The sequence below is a fragment of the Hevea brasiliensis genome, chromosome 11 (assembly GCF_030052815.1).
Source record: "Hevea brasiliensis isolate MT/VB/25A 57/8 chromosome 11, ASM3005281v1, whole genome shotgun sequence".
In the NCBI taxonomy this organism is placed as follows: domain Eukaryota; kingdom Viridiplantae; phylum Streptophyta; class Magnoliopsida; order Malpighiales; family Euphorbiaceae; genus Hevea; species Hevea brasiliensis.
Window position 1 is genome coordinate 75,952,798 of NC_079503.1, and position 17,717 is coordinate 75,970,514.

General features: G+C 26.3%; 1 protein-coding gene across 1 annotated transcript; it reads right to left on the minus strand.

The window, feature by feature from the left end:
* Nucleotides 1–1,277: 1,277 nt before the first annotated feature.
* On the minus strand, nucleotides 1,278–6,440 carry LOC110645798 (ubiquinone biosynthesis O-methyltransferase, mitochondrial). Its single transcript, XM_058130185.1, has 9 exons — nucleotides 6,192–6,440; nucleotides 5,832–5,921; nucleotides 4,759–4,837; nucleotides 4,100–4,177; nucleotides 3,474–3,522; nucleotides 2,937–2,986; nucleotides 1,810–1,959; nucleotides 1,580–1,660; nucleotides 1,278–1,487 (listed from the first exon to the last, which is right to left on the minus strand). The coding sequence occupies exons 1-9, from the start codon at nucleotides 6,407–6,409 to the stop codon at nucleotides 1,380–1,382; spliced, it is 903 nt and encodes a 300-aa protein (XP_057986168.1). The 5' UTR covers nucleotides 6,410–6,440; the 3' UTR covers nucleotides 1,278–1,379.
* Nucleotides 6,441–17,717: the final 11,277 nt, after the last annotated feature.

A 17,717-nucleotide genomic window follows, 5' to 3' on the forward strand; every position in this document is an offset into this window, starting at 1 on the left:
AAATATTTATCTATTATAAAAAAAATACTTTTTTACGTCTAAGATTTTTTTTATTAATAATAATTACTTTATTTTATAATTACATTTTTAAAATTATTTAATTATTTTTTTATTTTAATAATAAAAAATATAATATAATATAATAAATAATATAATATATTAAATTAATAATAAACAATTTATTTTAATAATAAAATAAATTATACTATATATATACTTATTAATTATTATAATATTAATAATAATAATTAAAAATAATTTTATTAAATACTTAATATAAAATAATTATTATTAACTATTCTATTAATTATACTCATAGCTAAATCAAATATACACTAAAACTTTCCGCTAAAACTTTTCAAGTTTCATAACAAAACAATGGCAAGACCCATTAATTACGGGAATTGGTTAGTGACGTGATTAGTGACGTGAGATAACTTTATGTATGATAAAAATATACTGTTGTGTCCAAATCTTTTACATTGATTAAATTATTTATGCTGGTTCTGCAGGAGCAACAAATGTTGATGCCAAGACATCGTGATTCAAATCTTCAGAAGGAACTGAACCGCTACATACCAACAGCAGTTGCCTTTGGAGGAATGTATATTTGTGCATTGACAGTTCTTGCTCATTTCATGGGAGCAATTGGCTCAGGAACTGGGATATTGCTTGCAGTTACCATTATATATCAGTACTTCGAGACTTTTGAGAAGGAAAGAGCCAGTGAACTTGGCTTCTTTGGCTTTTAAATCCACTAGACTGTTTTAGGTGGCCGTAGGCAGCACTCACAAGGTTCCTGGGTATTCACCCTGTTAACGCAGCACCCCAGGGATAGAGATGATGCCTATTTTAGTGACTTCATTATTTCACTTCTTTCATTTAGACCTTTATATGTTATAGAATTACTTCCAGGAAAAATGGATCACAATTTTTTGCTAAGATACTGATGCGGATCTCAACTTTTGTTATTCTGTTTGATGCCCTAGTATTTTGGGGGTGAGAATTTGATAGTCCAACTGAGAACCTATCAAAGAAATGCTTTTGCGAATCTGTCTCCAATCAATTATTGGTCATCTTTTGCTTCATTTCTCTGGCTCCTAAAATTTGTATGCAGAGTTGCTAGTGGCGTGTGCATTCTCCAATCAGTTGTTGCATTTCAGTAATTTGCTTAATCTTGTACACTAGGATTTGGTCGCATTCCTGTGTTTTAAGGACTGCTATCTATGCTTTATTTACTTGATATCACTATGAGTAGATACAATTTGAAACAGCTGTTGGATTATATTTGCTTTCTATTATGACGTTTGCTTTATAACAAAAACAAAGTTTGAAGAAATTACACTTCAGAAAGTTAAAAAGTACAAGCAAAGTTGCCTTTATTGGCTATTTTCGGTACCAAAGACGATGAAATTTACACTGATATCATCAGATAGAGAACATCGTCCAGTGAAGGGGTTGTAAACTAATCCAGCCGTTTCTTGAACCTGAGCAAGACCAATTCAAAAACATAAGGACCAAAATTAATGTCATGTAGCAGAGATAAAGGAAATGTGAGAACCAAAAACATTCGTCTTACGTTGATTGAAGCACGTCGTAGCATCAGTTCCAGCTCTGCAGGAGTAACGAAACTTGACCATTGATGCGTGCCTTTGGGAAGCTGCAGGATAGCTATAATTAGCGACTCTAATGAAGATCCTCTGAAACATGACCAAGCACAAATGCTAAAGCTAATGGTCTTACAGCAATGCTCCAATCCCACGTGAAAAATCATCAAACACAAGAATAAAGGTACAATTAAAGTCTTACCAAACGGAGAAGGTACTCTGCTAAAACAATGGCAATTGCAAATGATCTCAGAGATCGATTAATTGTTGAAATCACAGTAGCTCCACCAGGGTTAGTTAATGCTGCCAGAGTCTTGCAGAATTCGGCAGGATCTTCTACGTGCTCAATTACCTTGAGTGAAAATGCATGAATTTAAAAACAAAGTTAATGCATGTTAAAACAGGTTTGAAACAAGTTGAAAATACTTGCTGAGCCCCCAATCTTTGTTACTATTAGTATAGCCTGGACATTCTATTTCATCAATCATCACACAAATCTTCATGTGTCAAACCTTAGCAGGTTTCTACACCATCTAAAAGCCAAATTCATAGCTATCCAATATGCTATTTTGTATTATCTACTAACATCATAACTCATTTTCTTCCATTTGCTTAACACTCATCACCCTGCTTGTAGGTGTGTATGCAAGCTGAGCCGAGTTTTAAACAGCTTAGACAGACAAGCTTGGCTCATTAAATTTTGAGCTCAACTCAAGTTCAGATTTGAAACTAGAGCTTAGCTCATTTAGATATTTAGATTTAATTAGACTTGAGCTTGGCTTGCATTTAACTTGTTTATCAAACTTGTGTTAGCTATTTTAGATATAATTAGGCTCAAGTTTAGCTCAAGTTCAGCTTACATTAACTTGTTTATTAAGCTTGTGAGCCTGGGCTAGAGCTTGAACTTGGACACATCAAGCTAAATCAAGACAATTAGCTAAATTACTTAAAAAAATTGCAAGTTTTACTAATCATTATCTAAAACACATTTAAAGATATATTCAATAAATCATAATAATTAAATTAATTATTATAATGACACTATTAATTAAATTATAATTGCCGCAAAATAATTTTTAGCACAAAAAGCGTTCACTTTGCTAAATGCACTCCGCTTAGCACATGTAAAAGCACTTTCCTATTTATCATTACGCTATTACGCTTCAGCACTTAGTAAGCAATGTTTGTTCTTTTGACTACATCACCACACGCACACACATATATACATAAATCAATTGGGATCTACAATTGAGCACACTTGCATGCATAACTGCAAAGAGAGAGAGAGAGAGAGAGAGGGAGAGAGAGAGAGAGAGAGAGAGAGAGAACCTCCAATGAAATCACAGCATCAAACATCTTTTGCTCCTTAACTAGACTTTCTGTCCATCAAAAGAAAATATTGGATAGCATATTTATACTAATGCAATTTAAATATTTAATAAACAATTGAACTTCAAACTTGAACTTTATATATTTCTTGAACAATAAACTTTAGATGAACAACCACTATATGTGATGAATATATAGAAGATAATTTCCACGGAGGGATTTCCAAGAAAATATTTGATCTATTTATGGCACACAAGCATCTTCCATGCATGTTAAGTAAATAAACAAGAATATGTTTCTCGATTCAAGCATTCCACAGCAGGGGAATAAATACAGAGTCAGTAATTAAACCATGTAGAGAACTCGAGATGGTTCACTACTTAGATGGATCACTGAAATTCACAAGAGGGTGCCAGCATCCACTTGTAGAGATGAAGCAAGTTTATGAGACCAAAACAATGGCAATTTGAATGTATAAAGAAATAATATTACTGGAAACCTTGACCTATGCATGAGATGAACAAAATTTGCATGTACCAGCTGTTGTGCAACAGTATTCAATGGCTGAAGTCACTGGGTCCAAATCCTGTGCAGATAGATCAAAAGTATATATATTCAACTTAAAATTTAATAAAGGTTCTGAACTGCTGAAATAAAATAGGTATTGATTAAACACTAGCAATTCTCAATATCACACTTGACAAATATTTCATTTGAATCAGTTGGTTTGCATAACTTAGATGAATGTAGTGGTAAACTTGGAATTTTAGGAATTATTGGCACTATCAGTAACATGTGATTAGGAGATTATAATGAAAACAATCACATAGTTTAGGGGGAAAATAAAGAATAGAAATCAACCCATTAGAGGGCTTTTTGCTTTCATTTTTGTCATATGAAGAGGAAACAGATGGGCTGGGACTGCAAGCAAGATCCATTCCAAATCTGCCCTTTTGGTATCCAGTGAGCAATAAGCATCGAAATCTATCTCCTAGCCATGAACACTAATCGGTGAAGAACTAGCTATACTAGGAGTATTATGCACACAACAGATAAGATGTTCAAAAACAAATTGAACAAAGGCATCCTTTTAGAAAACAGAAATGATGCAATTTTAATTGAAACACATGCAAAGTGTAGTTTAAGATATGAAATGACCATACAGCATGCAGGCGCGCAATCTTGATATTTTTCTCCAAAGCATCGATGCCAGTTACAGTTGCTCCCATTCGAACTAAAGGCTGAAGAAGCAAAAGAAAGAATTCCATAAATATACTACTAAAAAATTTAACATGCTACCAAGTTATGCTAGTAACATTGCAATTATTAATTCTCTAGACAAAATATGGGGACATTTTAAGTGATTAGCAGCCACTCTTACAGAATCTTTCAGAGCCAGAACCATAAAATTGTAAATTAATTTTGCCAAAAATATGAATATGCTGTATCTGGAAAGGAAATATCCATAATGAATATACCTGCTATGTGATGTATAACAACACTACAACAAATTTAGACTTTAATATTGCGCCTCACATGCTATTAAAAATTTAAAAATACATTGTTAATAAGAATTACTAGCATGTATCTAATGATGTGCATAAATTCTATAAGTCAGTTTTTAATAGCACTTTCACATCAATTTATATGCATAATATTATATATGTTATTTATTACTTCATATGTTAAATTGATATTTAAATATGTTTCATTAATGTTTTTTATTACTTTAGAATCAAAGACTTGTTTAAGTCTAGATTTGTTGCAGTGCCATTAGCGGGAACTTCATAATTGCTTGAGTGTTAAAAATATATATATATACCTCACAAAGAATTCCTCCACCACAACCAACATCAACAATGTTTAGTCCTTCAAAAGGCCTAGCCACGCTTGGATCCTTCCTGTAACAATTAAAATTGATAAGACTCATGGATGTGAAGTAAAAGAAATTTCTATCATTGTTATAACATAAAAATGTGACAAGCAGCATACTGATAAAAATCTCAACATTTATATTTATATTTCAAACAATTGAAAGAATGTTTTCCGGCTGCATATTGCAATTGAAGATGTCCAATCTCTCGCTAATTTTACAACCTTTTTCATACAACCAAAAAGTTGGTAGGAAAAACTTGAATTGGATGCAATTGAGAGGAACCATTCTATCATCTTCTAAAACCTAGTCTAATAAAGTTGAAACCAGGAGTAAGCTCATTAAAATACCCATCAATTTCGTTATCCAGTTCCTCAAAAGCCTTACAAACTGTTTTAACCTGTAACCTCTACAAGCAAGATGGCAAACACTCTTTAATCAAGTCAGTAATTTTACTTATTTCAGGCTCATATCTCCTGTTACTCAACCTAATTTCAATCATAAATCTTATACTGATATTCTGAACATTGTAACTTTAGGTCTTTAATCCAGATATATCAATTTTACAATGGGTTCTACTTCAGATTATTTCCAAGACAAGCACCAAATGAAGCTTAGCTATTTCCAAAACACATAAACTAATTAACTCTTTGCATAGAGTAATGCTACATGGATCAACAACAATGTGAAAACTCATTAATACCCTTCCTCACTTTTTGAGTATACATTGATTATGATAATTAATTACAAGGCAATATTGTAAAAGCACATTTTTTTTATGATAAAATTACATAATTAGAAAAATTACCATTTAATCCTTACACTTTAATAAAATTAACTATTTAATCTTTTATTTTAAAAAATATATTATTTAACTCTTCTCTCTATTTGAAGTAGTCTATTTTTAAAAATAAAGGAAATAAATAATTAATTTTATTAAAATGTAAAGATTAAATATTAATTCCCCCTACATAAAGGGGAAAAAGGAAAAAGGAAATAGGAACATTGTAAAGGCAATCAACCTGAAATGTCGACAAAGCGTGGAGCGGATAAAAGCAAGTCTAGTTGGATTCATCGCATGCAAAGGTTTACATGGCCCTTCGGGATCCCACCTGATTATAATAATTGAACATCAAAATGCTTTATCTGAATTGAATATTAGGCAGTAATAATATAACAATATTATTTGAAATAAAATGCCCATATCAAAATATTTTCACTAAATTGATGACACTGAAAAAGAGCAAATGAATTTTAATTATTAAATTATAAACCCTAAATGAGATAGAATCAAAGGAGAGACAACAAATACACTAGAAGTTGAAAATAATAAACAGAAAACGAACGGAGGAGGGAGTGAGAAACGAAGAGAGCAAAATCACCAGGTGTCAGCAATGGCCGAGAATTTAGCAAGCTCGAGTTCATTCAAAGATGAATCGGGTTGTGATTTCTTGTCAGCACTCTTGCTAATATCAGACGGTGATGATTCAACTGATGAAGGAGGAGCAATTGAAGTTGGTTGGTGAGAGAAGAATCTTCTGATGGTATTGAAGAATCGGTTAGGATCTCTAATTGCTGTCAGCTGCTGGTTTGAGGCCATGGCTGTGCTCTTCAACAGCAGAGGCAGAGCTAACTGCGAAGCTTGTATATATATATTGATGTAAATAAAACTGTGTGCTGTAGAGTAATCCATTCCAATGTGCTACATTGTCGGATAACAAAAAAGTTTTGTATAAATGAGCGTACATTTGTCCATCAATGAAACACTTGTCGAGGTCTTTTGAAGGGAAATCTGATTTCTTATTAGAAGAAGAAGAAGATAGGGATGAACAGAACAGTCTCAGACCTTCAAAAACCCTAAAACGTCAGTAGAAGACAATTTACACGCTGAGAGATGCGAAACGTGGCTGAATATTCCTGCCCTATTTTTCATGTTCGCCAATAATGACAGGAAAGTGATAATGTTCCACCACGCCAAATGCATGCCAATGCCATGCTTCTCCACACTACCTTCCATTTAGAGTTTATTTTTATTTTTTTAATTTCTCAAATAACTGAAATTTTTTTATTACAGGTGTAAGTTGATAATTCGTCTCATAATTTTTAATCATAAAATGAAAATTTTAAATCGTTCATACTCGTGGATACAAATAATCCATGCCGTAGTCATTCCATCTCTCCTCAGTCTCATTTCTAATTGTCTAGTTAAGCCATTATTCTGAGATGAGTATATGAACTATTATGATCAGAAAAAATCTTCGCTTGAGTACAGAGGATTGAAATGAGACCCACCATGGATGAGATGGAGAAATTAAAGAGAATTGAAAGTGCAGAGTACAGGGAGAATCAGGAGGAGATACACGATGATAATAAGCCATTGATGAATGTGTTGCCACCACCTTCACCACCGGATTGCAACGATGCTTCGCTTTTGAAAACTCTCCGATTGCTATCTTCACCAGGTACAGTAATTGCTAAATGGGATAATAGTGAATATTGATTCCTTTATTTTTATTTTTATTTTTTATTTTTATTTTTTTATCAATTGAACTGTATGATCAATTTCTGTTAAATGATCGTCATAGTCTCCTTTCTTCTCAATTGCTAACCCTTTGGACTTGCTGTTATCTTTATTTTTTAGTAAATTTACAATTTGGTCTCCGCAATTTTGCCTTATACACTTTAGTTCTTAAATTTTGATAAATTAATTTTTTAATTTTGAATTTTACACTATATTATATTTTAATCTCTAAATTTTGAAAAATAAATTATTTAATCTCCTTAATTTTAATATATAGAACAATTTAGTTCATGTTTACAGTAATTTTATCCATTAACAAAAAGATTAAATTGTTCTATATATTAAAATTATAGATACTGAAGTATAATATAGTGTAAAATTTAAGGATTAAAATATTATTATTTTTTAAAAATTTGGAGATTAAAATATAATATAGTATAAAATTCAGAAACTAAATAATTAATTTCTTAAAATTCAATAATTAAAGTGTAACATATAGCAAAAATCAGGGATTAAATTGTAAATTTTCCTTCTTCTTTTTTCACACGTCCAGCATGCCATGTACATTATTTGGTCGTTAAACAAGTGATGATGACCAAGAAAAAGAAATGTTAAGTTAGTCAATTTTACAGATAAGATATGATCAAGATGTTGCATTTAGTAGAAGGCATGCATGAACTTCAATTCTATTAGGCAAAAGGGTAGCGATATGTATTTAAAGAACATAATTATAATACAAGCAATGATACATTATAATTTTTGCTTCCCCTTGAAATTGAATAATTATAATCATCAAGGGAATAGCTAGTTAGTCATGTAATTAATTAATCTACCTTCAGTCTCTTCTAGTTAAAGCAAGATTCATCAATTTGTATACGAGCCGTGCAAGCATGGACTTGTTTCTTTAATTTTGATTTCTATCATATATATTATGCAAATAAAGATTATTAAGCTTTAGAGAAGAAATGGTAAATTATATAAGTAGTTTGGTGGTGGAATGATGACAAGCCTGTTAATTTAAACAAAGGTAATTTGTAATTAAGTTTTTGAGGTATAGCAAAATTTACATGTCAATTTATAAGTTTCAAAATTATTATAAATAAATAAGTCAGTCTATTTTTAAAGTTGACCAACTTATAAGCTATGATAAACACCCTCTAAAATAATTTAGTCCCTAAAATTCTATTTCAATAGCGAAAAATATCTATATCTAAAATTTATTTAATATTTAAATAATTATAATTTTATTATAATTATTTAAATATTAAATAAATAATTACTCAAATATGAAATTTAGATGTATGGACTATTTTGTTAGTAAAATAAAATTTCAAGGATTGTTGCGTTAATAAAATAAAATTTTAGGAACTAAATTATTTTAAGTTGAAAAGTAGTTAATGATAAATTTAGACAACAAGAACTAATTAGTTAACAAAATTAAATTTTGAAGACTAAATTATTGATCAAAAATTTAGATGAGAGATCAATTTGTGGGTTCTAAGAGATTCCAAAAGTAATCTAGATCATGTTCAGCAATATTAGTTATTTTAGTAGCTGTTAGCCATTTTAATAGTTATAGGTTGTTTTACTAACCGTTAGCTTTTAGATATTAATTGTTAATAGTTAAATATTTAGATACTGATTTAAAGTAAAATTATTCGAGAAAAATAATTATTGAATTAGCAATTAATTATAAAAGTAATAATATTATTTTGTTAATTTTAAATAAAATATTCTCTCAATTTTTAAAAATTAAAATGAAAAACTTTTCATTAATCATTTCGTCAATATCTAAAAATTAATATAAATATTATATCACTAAATCATATAAATAAAAGAAATAATATATTAATTAAGTCTAAAATACTAAACATTATTTTAAAAATTATCAGTGCCTATAGCCTTAACCAAAGCTTGTCAAATTGATCTTCTCGGTCCAGCAGATCCAAAAGTCGCAGAAGCTAGCTTTATCATTCTCAGAAACCCTTAGTTGGGTGAAGAGAAACGGCTTCAGCAATGCCATTTTTTAGTCTGACTTTCTACTTATTAGATTCCTCATATTTTGGTCAAGTTGTTTCGGATTTTATTGTTTTCCTTGATGAGCTTTATTCTTGCACTATTTCTTTTGCGTGCAAATCTGCGAACTCTGTCGCTCATTGTTTAGCAAAAACAATGAATTTTCAGTCTGGTCATGAAGAGTGGATCCTGTGCCTTGATTTATTATGATGTTTTAACTCGTGATTTGGCTTAATGAAATTAAGTTATTTTCTCTTAGAAAATGACAATTGTGAATTACCCTTTAAACAATGCGAATCAAAGGAAACGACAGTGGAATAATCAATGGCAAATCTGTAATTTTGTTGAAAATAAATTTCTTTTCAATAGACAAGTGACTGATTTATATGGTAAATATTAATGGATGTGAAATGCCAAATTCATTTAGTTGATTGATATAATAGTCATCAATTATAATTTATATTAATTATATTTTTAGAGTTATTTTTTATTAATTTATAATTGATTTAATTTTATTTTTTTATTTAAATTATATTAATTTTATGTAATTTAAAAATTAATATTATAATATTATTTATATTTATTTTTTTATTTATAATCTTAACACATTAATTAGCACATTGTAAATATGTTAAAATATTTTTTCATTAATAATATAAAATATAAAATAATTATTAATTATAAAAAATACTTTTTTAAGTCTAAAAATTTAAAATTATAAGATTTTTTTTCTTTATTGTTAATAATAACTTAATTTTATAACTATATTTTTTAAGTTATTTAATTATTTTTTTATTTTAATAATAATATAATATAATATAATAAATTAATAATTATAAATTTATTTCAATAATATAATAAATTATACTATATATATTTTTATTAATAATTATAATATTAATAATAATAATTAAATATAATTTTTTTAATTATTTAATATAAATTAACTATTATCATATTCACAGCTAAATCAAACATATGCTTAAACTTTATACTAAAATTGTATAAATTTATCGTGAGATTTCAAGTTTCAAAACAAAACAGTGGTAAGCCCCATTAATTATGGGAATTGGGTTGAGAGTCACATCTAGTGCAAGTCAATAATTGAGTCCAGCTTTTAGGATGGCCCTGCTTCCAATTTACATAGATTATAAGCCTGTGTTTGCGTCTAATGGTCTGACAATGACAATGATGTTACACAGGCAAACCATAGACATAGCTCCCTCCAATTAATTAATAATTGATGCTTCTAAATTTTAAACATGACAACTTTTAATTATTATAAGCTCGAATGCTCGACCACCTTAATATCCTAGATTGAGTATTTGTCCACTAAACATTTCATTTCTAGGCGTGGTCCAGGTTTAGCTCATGAGCTCTCACTAGGATAGGATTCATCATTACGTGGAACTGCCATGGGAAAGCACCACCGGCTTGTCCCCATTTGCCAAATTGAGCTCAAAATTCAAGCATTGTTTTGAAATTCGGACTGGTCCTGTCAACTTTATATACGTATCCTCATAATTTAATTTATTAACATACTTAAACATATTGTAATTCACATAATTTAATGATTTAATAAATAATATCTTTTTAATGTAGATATTAATTATTTTAAAATTTATTTTATTCTCTTTAATTTTAAAATTTAATTTTTTTATTCATTTTATTTCTTTTAAAGTTGTAACATTTTTATTTTCATTTTTATTTTTTTTTAATCCTTTGATTAGTGTACATAAACTAATTTAAAATATAATACAAATCATTTATCAAAGTTTAAAATTCAAGATTAAATAGTGTTTATATAAGTTACTATTAAATAATTTATTTATTAATACTAAAAAATAAATTCGTTTCTCATTTATCTGAGTATATGACATATTAAAATCTCTTACTTTTTCAATCAGCTATATTGATAATTTAATTGTTTCAAATTTTTTAAATTTGTATATTTATTTTTCAATTATTTATTATGTTTTATTTTTTAAATTATTATGTTTTTGTTTATAATAATAAACTGTTTTTTAAAATTTTTTGTTGTGTGTATAATTATAAACTATACTTTAAAAAATAAACATTCCTATAAAGGATATAAAGTGAAAATTAATTGACTAAAATAAAAAGATATAATATTAACTGTCTAACTTTTCAATGATTTATATAAAAAAATATTTTAAAAAATATAAAATATTATATAGGAAAATCAAACGATGAAGATTTATAATTGCAGAGAAATATAAAAAATTCAATTTTAGAAGAAAAAATTTGAGACCTAAGAAAAAGAGAAGAATAAAAAACAAATCATAAATTAAGAAATTATTATTATTATTATTATTATTATTATTATTATTATTGCCAAACTATTTCTAATAATATGTGGCTCTTTTTAAATTCAACTATACTAAATAATCGATAATCATTTTAGAAATAAAAATTAATTTAATTTTAATAGGGATATAATTATTTAAAATTTTAATAAAAGTTTAATTGTATTTAATATAATTAACTAAGAAATTTATCATTAATGAAAATTTATAGTATGGCTTTGAAATATAATATTTTATAAAAATAAATATTAAATTATATGTTAAAACAAAATAAAATAAATAAATCATGCAAATGCTCGAATAAAATGACTAATTTACCTTTACATTTGATCAAAATCAATAAAATTTGATCAAACCAATGACAGCTCATACGGATTGGTTGGATTTCAATTTTTAATTTTTTTTTTTTTAAAAAGCAACATCATTTTATATATGTGACTGTCATTGATTAGTGACATGTAATAACTCTATGGATGATAAGAATACACAACATGACCATGTTTTTAGTTTTGACATTTTGTGATATTTGTTTCTTTAAAATGTAATTCTAAAATACGGTTATGGATAATACAAATTTATTACTGATGATAACTTTCAATTAGTTAGCTAATGAAATGATGACATGTATTTGGGTCAATGAGGATGGTCGGGTGAACTTCTCAATGGGGATGAACTTAGGCTTAACTTGACTATCTTGTCATTGTCTGATCTAGGAGGAGTTTCCTTAAGAATAGTTTGGTTGAGGCATAATATGGGCTAGGGCAAAGTCTGATCTTCCTGTGGGAGGACGACCTGTATTTATAGAACTAGCGAATCAATGTTTACTCCACATGTGTAAAGGGTGCCCAAGTGGGCTATCCCAATCACGACATGTGTAAAACATTCCAACTTAAATCAGTCGGCAGGAGCATGAAGTATTCAGATTCTTGCCTGGTCTCTATGCTTATGATTTCCTAAACTGTAATAGCTATTTACCTAGTCTATTATAATCGTTATTTTGTTATTTAGTCGGCTAGGTGGTTTTTGGCTATCTGTCCCCCTGGTTTTCTTAAATAATGGATCATGGCTATACTATTACCTCTTAATGACCACATCGATGACCCTTTTTAATGTTCTGCTAGGCAATCCGACAAGTTTCAGTGGGGTGTGATGGAGTAGGTGTCCTATTCGATTTGGGTATTGAGACTAAATTCCCCCAAAGTGACTTGGCAGTGATTCAGCTAGGTCTAGATGAACGAGGCCGACCCCTTAGGTATCTTAGTAGTGCATTAGGAGTTTGAGGCCATTTTATAAGATTTCAAGGAGCTCTCTCCCTATCTCATATTGGATGAGTATTCTTTATACTTTGGTCTTCAAAGTGGCATATACGTCCCATTGAAGAAGTCGTACATGCGTCCTTCATCCAAAGATCCATTCTAATTATAATGTGTCAACTCGTGTTTTTGAATAGTTAATTTTGAGAAATGATTTCTACTCAAAATTAAGTAATGTTAATTAGAATTTAAAAATAAATTAGACAAATTGATGAAAAACTAAGTTGATTAAATTTGATATTTACTAAAAAGTATATAGGATTAATAGTATATCCATCTTATTTTAGTTTAATCCTAATTCAATTCCAAACTCTTAATTCTCTATTTTTACCGATCTTAAACAAGTCCAAATTTAAAAATTATAGATTTAGATATTCAATTGCAAATCATTTATTCGTAACTATTCAATATATTTTCTTTAAGTAGGGAGATTAAAAGGATAAACCTCTAAAAATATAATTGATAACTAATATTCAACTGTAGTTTATATTAACTTTATTTTTAGAATTGATTCTCGTTAACTAGTAATTGATTTTATTTTATTTATTTTAGACTACATTATCATTTTAAAAATTTGTTAATTATAAAATTTTTATGTCTTTAAAATAATATTTTATATCAATAAATTATTTTAAATTGTAATAAATAATAAATGAATATAAAATGCTATAAATATAGTAATTATAATGTTTTTTTATATACACTTAATACATTTTAATATGTAGTACAATAAAATTTACATATATATATATATATATATATATATATATATATATATATATATATATATATATATATATATATATATATATATATATATATATATATTTCAATAGTAAAATAAATAATATGGTATGTATGTTATTAATCATTTTATATATACATATATATACATAGTTTTACCAACGGTTAAGATATGTCAACTACAATAAGTTATTAGATATTAATTATTAACCACATCTAACAGTTAAATTAAACAGATACTTAATCATATTAGAGTATTTTATTTTTAGGTAAATTATTATTTAGTGTCTATATTTTAATGAAACTAATTATTTTGTCATGTATTTTGAAAAAGACACTACTTAGTCGTTATATTTTATTTCTATTGAACTATTTAGTCCCTTTGTCAAATTTTTTGTTAGTCATTAGCAATCAAACTACCTTTTAATCCTTCTATTTTATTGAAATTAATTAGTTAGTTCTTATATTTTGAAAAACATTACTATTTAGTTTTTATAGTTTAGTAAAACTAATTAGTTAGTCCCTATATTTTAAAAAATACATTCTTATATAAAAAATAGAAATTTTGTTGCATGAAAAATAAATTTAAATTTAAAATTTTTTTAAAATTATTTAAGTATAATTCCATTCAACTTCCTAGCATCATTTTTGTGTTTTATTCATTAGGAATCAATCTTTTTGAATTATTGCATTGATTACTTTTAGATCTAGATCAAATAATATTTCATCAAGTATTGATAGAGAAAACACAAAAATGATATCCAATAGATTAAATGAACATATATATATATATATATATATATATATATATATATATATATGATTTAGTCTCTATACAAAAAAATTTTAGTTCTTGTATTTTAATGAAATAAATTACTTAGTCCTTGTATTTTACAAAATACATTATTTAGTTTCTGTATTTTATTTTTATTAAACTATTTAGTTACTTTGTTAAATTCTTCGTTTCATGCTATTTAAACTAGTATTTAGTCTATTTATTTTAGTGAAACGTATTAGTTATTCTATGTATTTTGAAAAACACAACATTTTGAAAATATAATATTTGATAAAAATAAAAATAAAAATTTCTCTATGTAGAGATTAAATTTGAATTTATAATTTTTTTTAATTTCCAATTCCTTGGACTTTATTTTTGTATTTTCTCTATTGGGAACTAATTTCCGTTAATTACTTAGAAATTTAAGAAAATTGATTAATTTTTTTTGTGTAGACAACTTATACCAATTTTTATCAACAGATGAAAATAAAGAGAGAACAAGAGAGAGAAGAGTGTTAGTGTATATGAGAGGAAATATGGAGAGAAAAAAATAAGGGAGAACAAGAGGGAAATAAGAGAGAGAGAATTATGGTAGTTTAGGTATAAAAAATAATTATAAGACTAAATAGTTAACAGAGTCAAATAATATAAACTAACTATTGTGTTTTTACAAAATATAAGAACTAACTAATTAGTTTCATTAAAATAGAGGGATTAAATAATAGTTTGATTACTACTGATAAATGAAAAAATTGACGGAGTAACTAAATGGTTTAATGAAAGTAAAATATAGATATTAAATAGTATATTTTTCAAAATATAAGAATCAAGTAATAATTTCATTAAAATACAATGACTAAATAGTAATTTATCTTCTATTTTTCATCTATGAATATACTTTTCAAAATATAGAAACTAACTAATAGTAATATTTTTTAAAATATAAGAATTAATTAATTTTTTTAACTAAAATAGAAAAACTAAATAATAATTTGAGTGAACTAAAATTAATTGACTAATATAAAAATTAACGAAAAATTAAATAGTTTAATAAATTAAAAATAAAAAAAATTAAATAGTATATTTTTTAAAATAAAAAAAATTAAATAATTAATTTTATTAAAATATAAAAATTAAATAATAATTTTTTTTTAGCTTTTAAATACTAATTATTAGCTATTTAGAGTGCGTGTAATAGTATTTTTTTTTAAACATCATTTCTGCTTTTGCTAAATAAAATATTGTAATGAGAGAGAAATTTAATAAATAAATTAATTTTTTATTATCTTGTCCATTTTGGCAGTTGTCCCGCAATTCAAAACAGTATTTCGTCACTATCTTCTTTCGGCCATGTCTTCTTTTACACCTTTTTCTTCTGTCCTTTACTTCTTCTACTTCCATGGTGTAAAATAAAAATTTATGCATCTCTCTCTCTCTCTCTATATATATATATATAATATTCCATCATTATATTATTGAGATCTTCCTTTATATATATATATATATATATATATATATATATATATATATATATATATATATATATATATATATATATATATATATATATCTTTTCAGAAACACTTAACTATTAAAATGTTAAAAAAAATTATCGTATTTATGTTTTATTATTATATTTAATAATTTTATTACAAATTTAAAGATTAATATTAAATATGTTCGATAATTAAATTTAATGTAAAAATATTTATGTGATAATTAATTAAGATAGGAATATTATTTTTCATAATTGTAAAATCTAAGGCAATTATAATCAATTATTCCTCAATTTTAAGAATTATTTTATTTTCGTCTCGTATTTTTAATTTATTATTAAAATATCTTTAAACTTTAATTGTGTTTTATAAAAATCATTTTAATTTATAATAGTAGGTTTTTAAGATAAAATAAGTAAAATTACCCTTTCACTCACTCTCAAAAAGAATAAAATGATAATTTTTCCATCTTTTCCTTTTTTTTTCTTTCTTTTTCTTAATTACTTTAATGATTAAATTAATTAATAATTATTAATCAATAAATTATTTTATTTTAACTAAATTTTTAATAAAATTATTAATTATATATATGTAATTTATTATTTATTAAAATTTAATTTAATTTATAACAGCCTGAGAATAATAATTAAATTTTAAATTTTAATATATTATTTTATTAATATATAATGTTTCATCAATGTTTTAGTTTGCATTAAAACTTAAAAAAAATAAAATAAAAAATAATAATTTATAAATTGATTTTGATTAAATATTAATTTAATCATAAAATAAAGAAAGAAAAAGAGAAAATAAAGCCCAAAATGATAATTTATCATTAAAAGAAAAAGGCAAAAAGATAATTTTATAAGTTTTAATATTAAAAACTCCTATTGCAAATTACAAAGATTTTTATGAAATAATATTAAAGTTCAAAAATTTTACCATAACAAATTAAAGATGAAGGATAGAAGTTAAATAACATTCAAAGTTGAAGAATAGTCGACAAAAATTACTCTAAAATTTATAATTTATTAATAGTTTATATTAAATTTAAATTCAAATTTTTTTAATTTTAAAATTTGATATATAAATAGAACTAAAGTATACACTAAAAAATTAAAAAATAAAAGTTGTGTGAGTAAATTTAATATCTTCACAAGAAAGGCACGGCATATATATATATGAGTCACATTTTGAAGGAGCATAGCTGTGCGTTGGTGTTTCCTTCCTTCTTAAATATGGCTAATATATACTAATAATTGTTGCAGCAAAGCATTTATAATGATACCCATGAAAATACAGATGCTCCTTGCAATTGGGTTGCAATTTCCTGCTGCTTATTATTGCACAAAGTTCCAAATATGAAAGCTTGCAAATCCGAAATGTATCAGTGGGTGGTTGACAGATGCCACTGATTGAACTTTCTTGCTTCTTCTTCTTCTCCACAATATTATAATTTAAGTTTCTTGTTATTCAAGCTGGCTCTACGGCATATTGTCCAATTATTCATTTTACAGGGTGCCACTTTAGGTTCAACGGTAGGTTCCTCCTATTCAAAATGTTAAATTGAGAGAGAAATAATTTACGAGGTGATCTAATGCTTAGATTTACGGTGATCACTGACCAGTTTGCGTCACAGCTAAATTCTCACCAGTAGATTGAGTTGATGACGCAGCATGTGACCCACCAAAGATTCTAAATATGAAATATCAA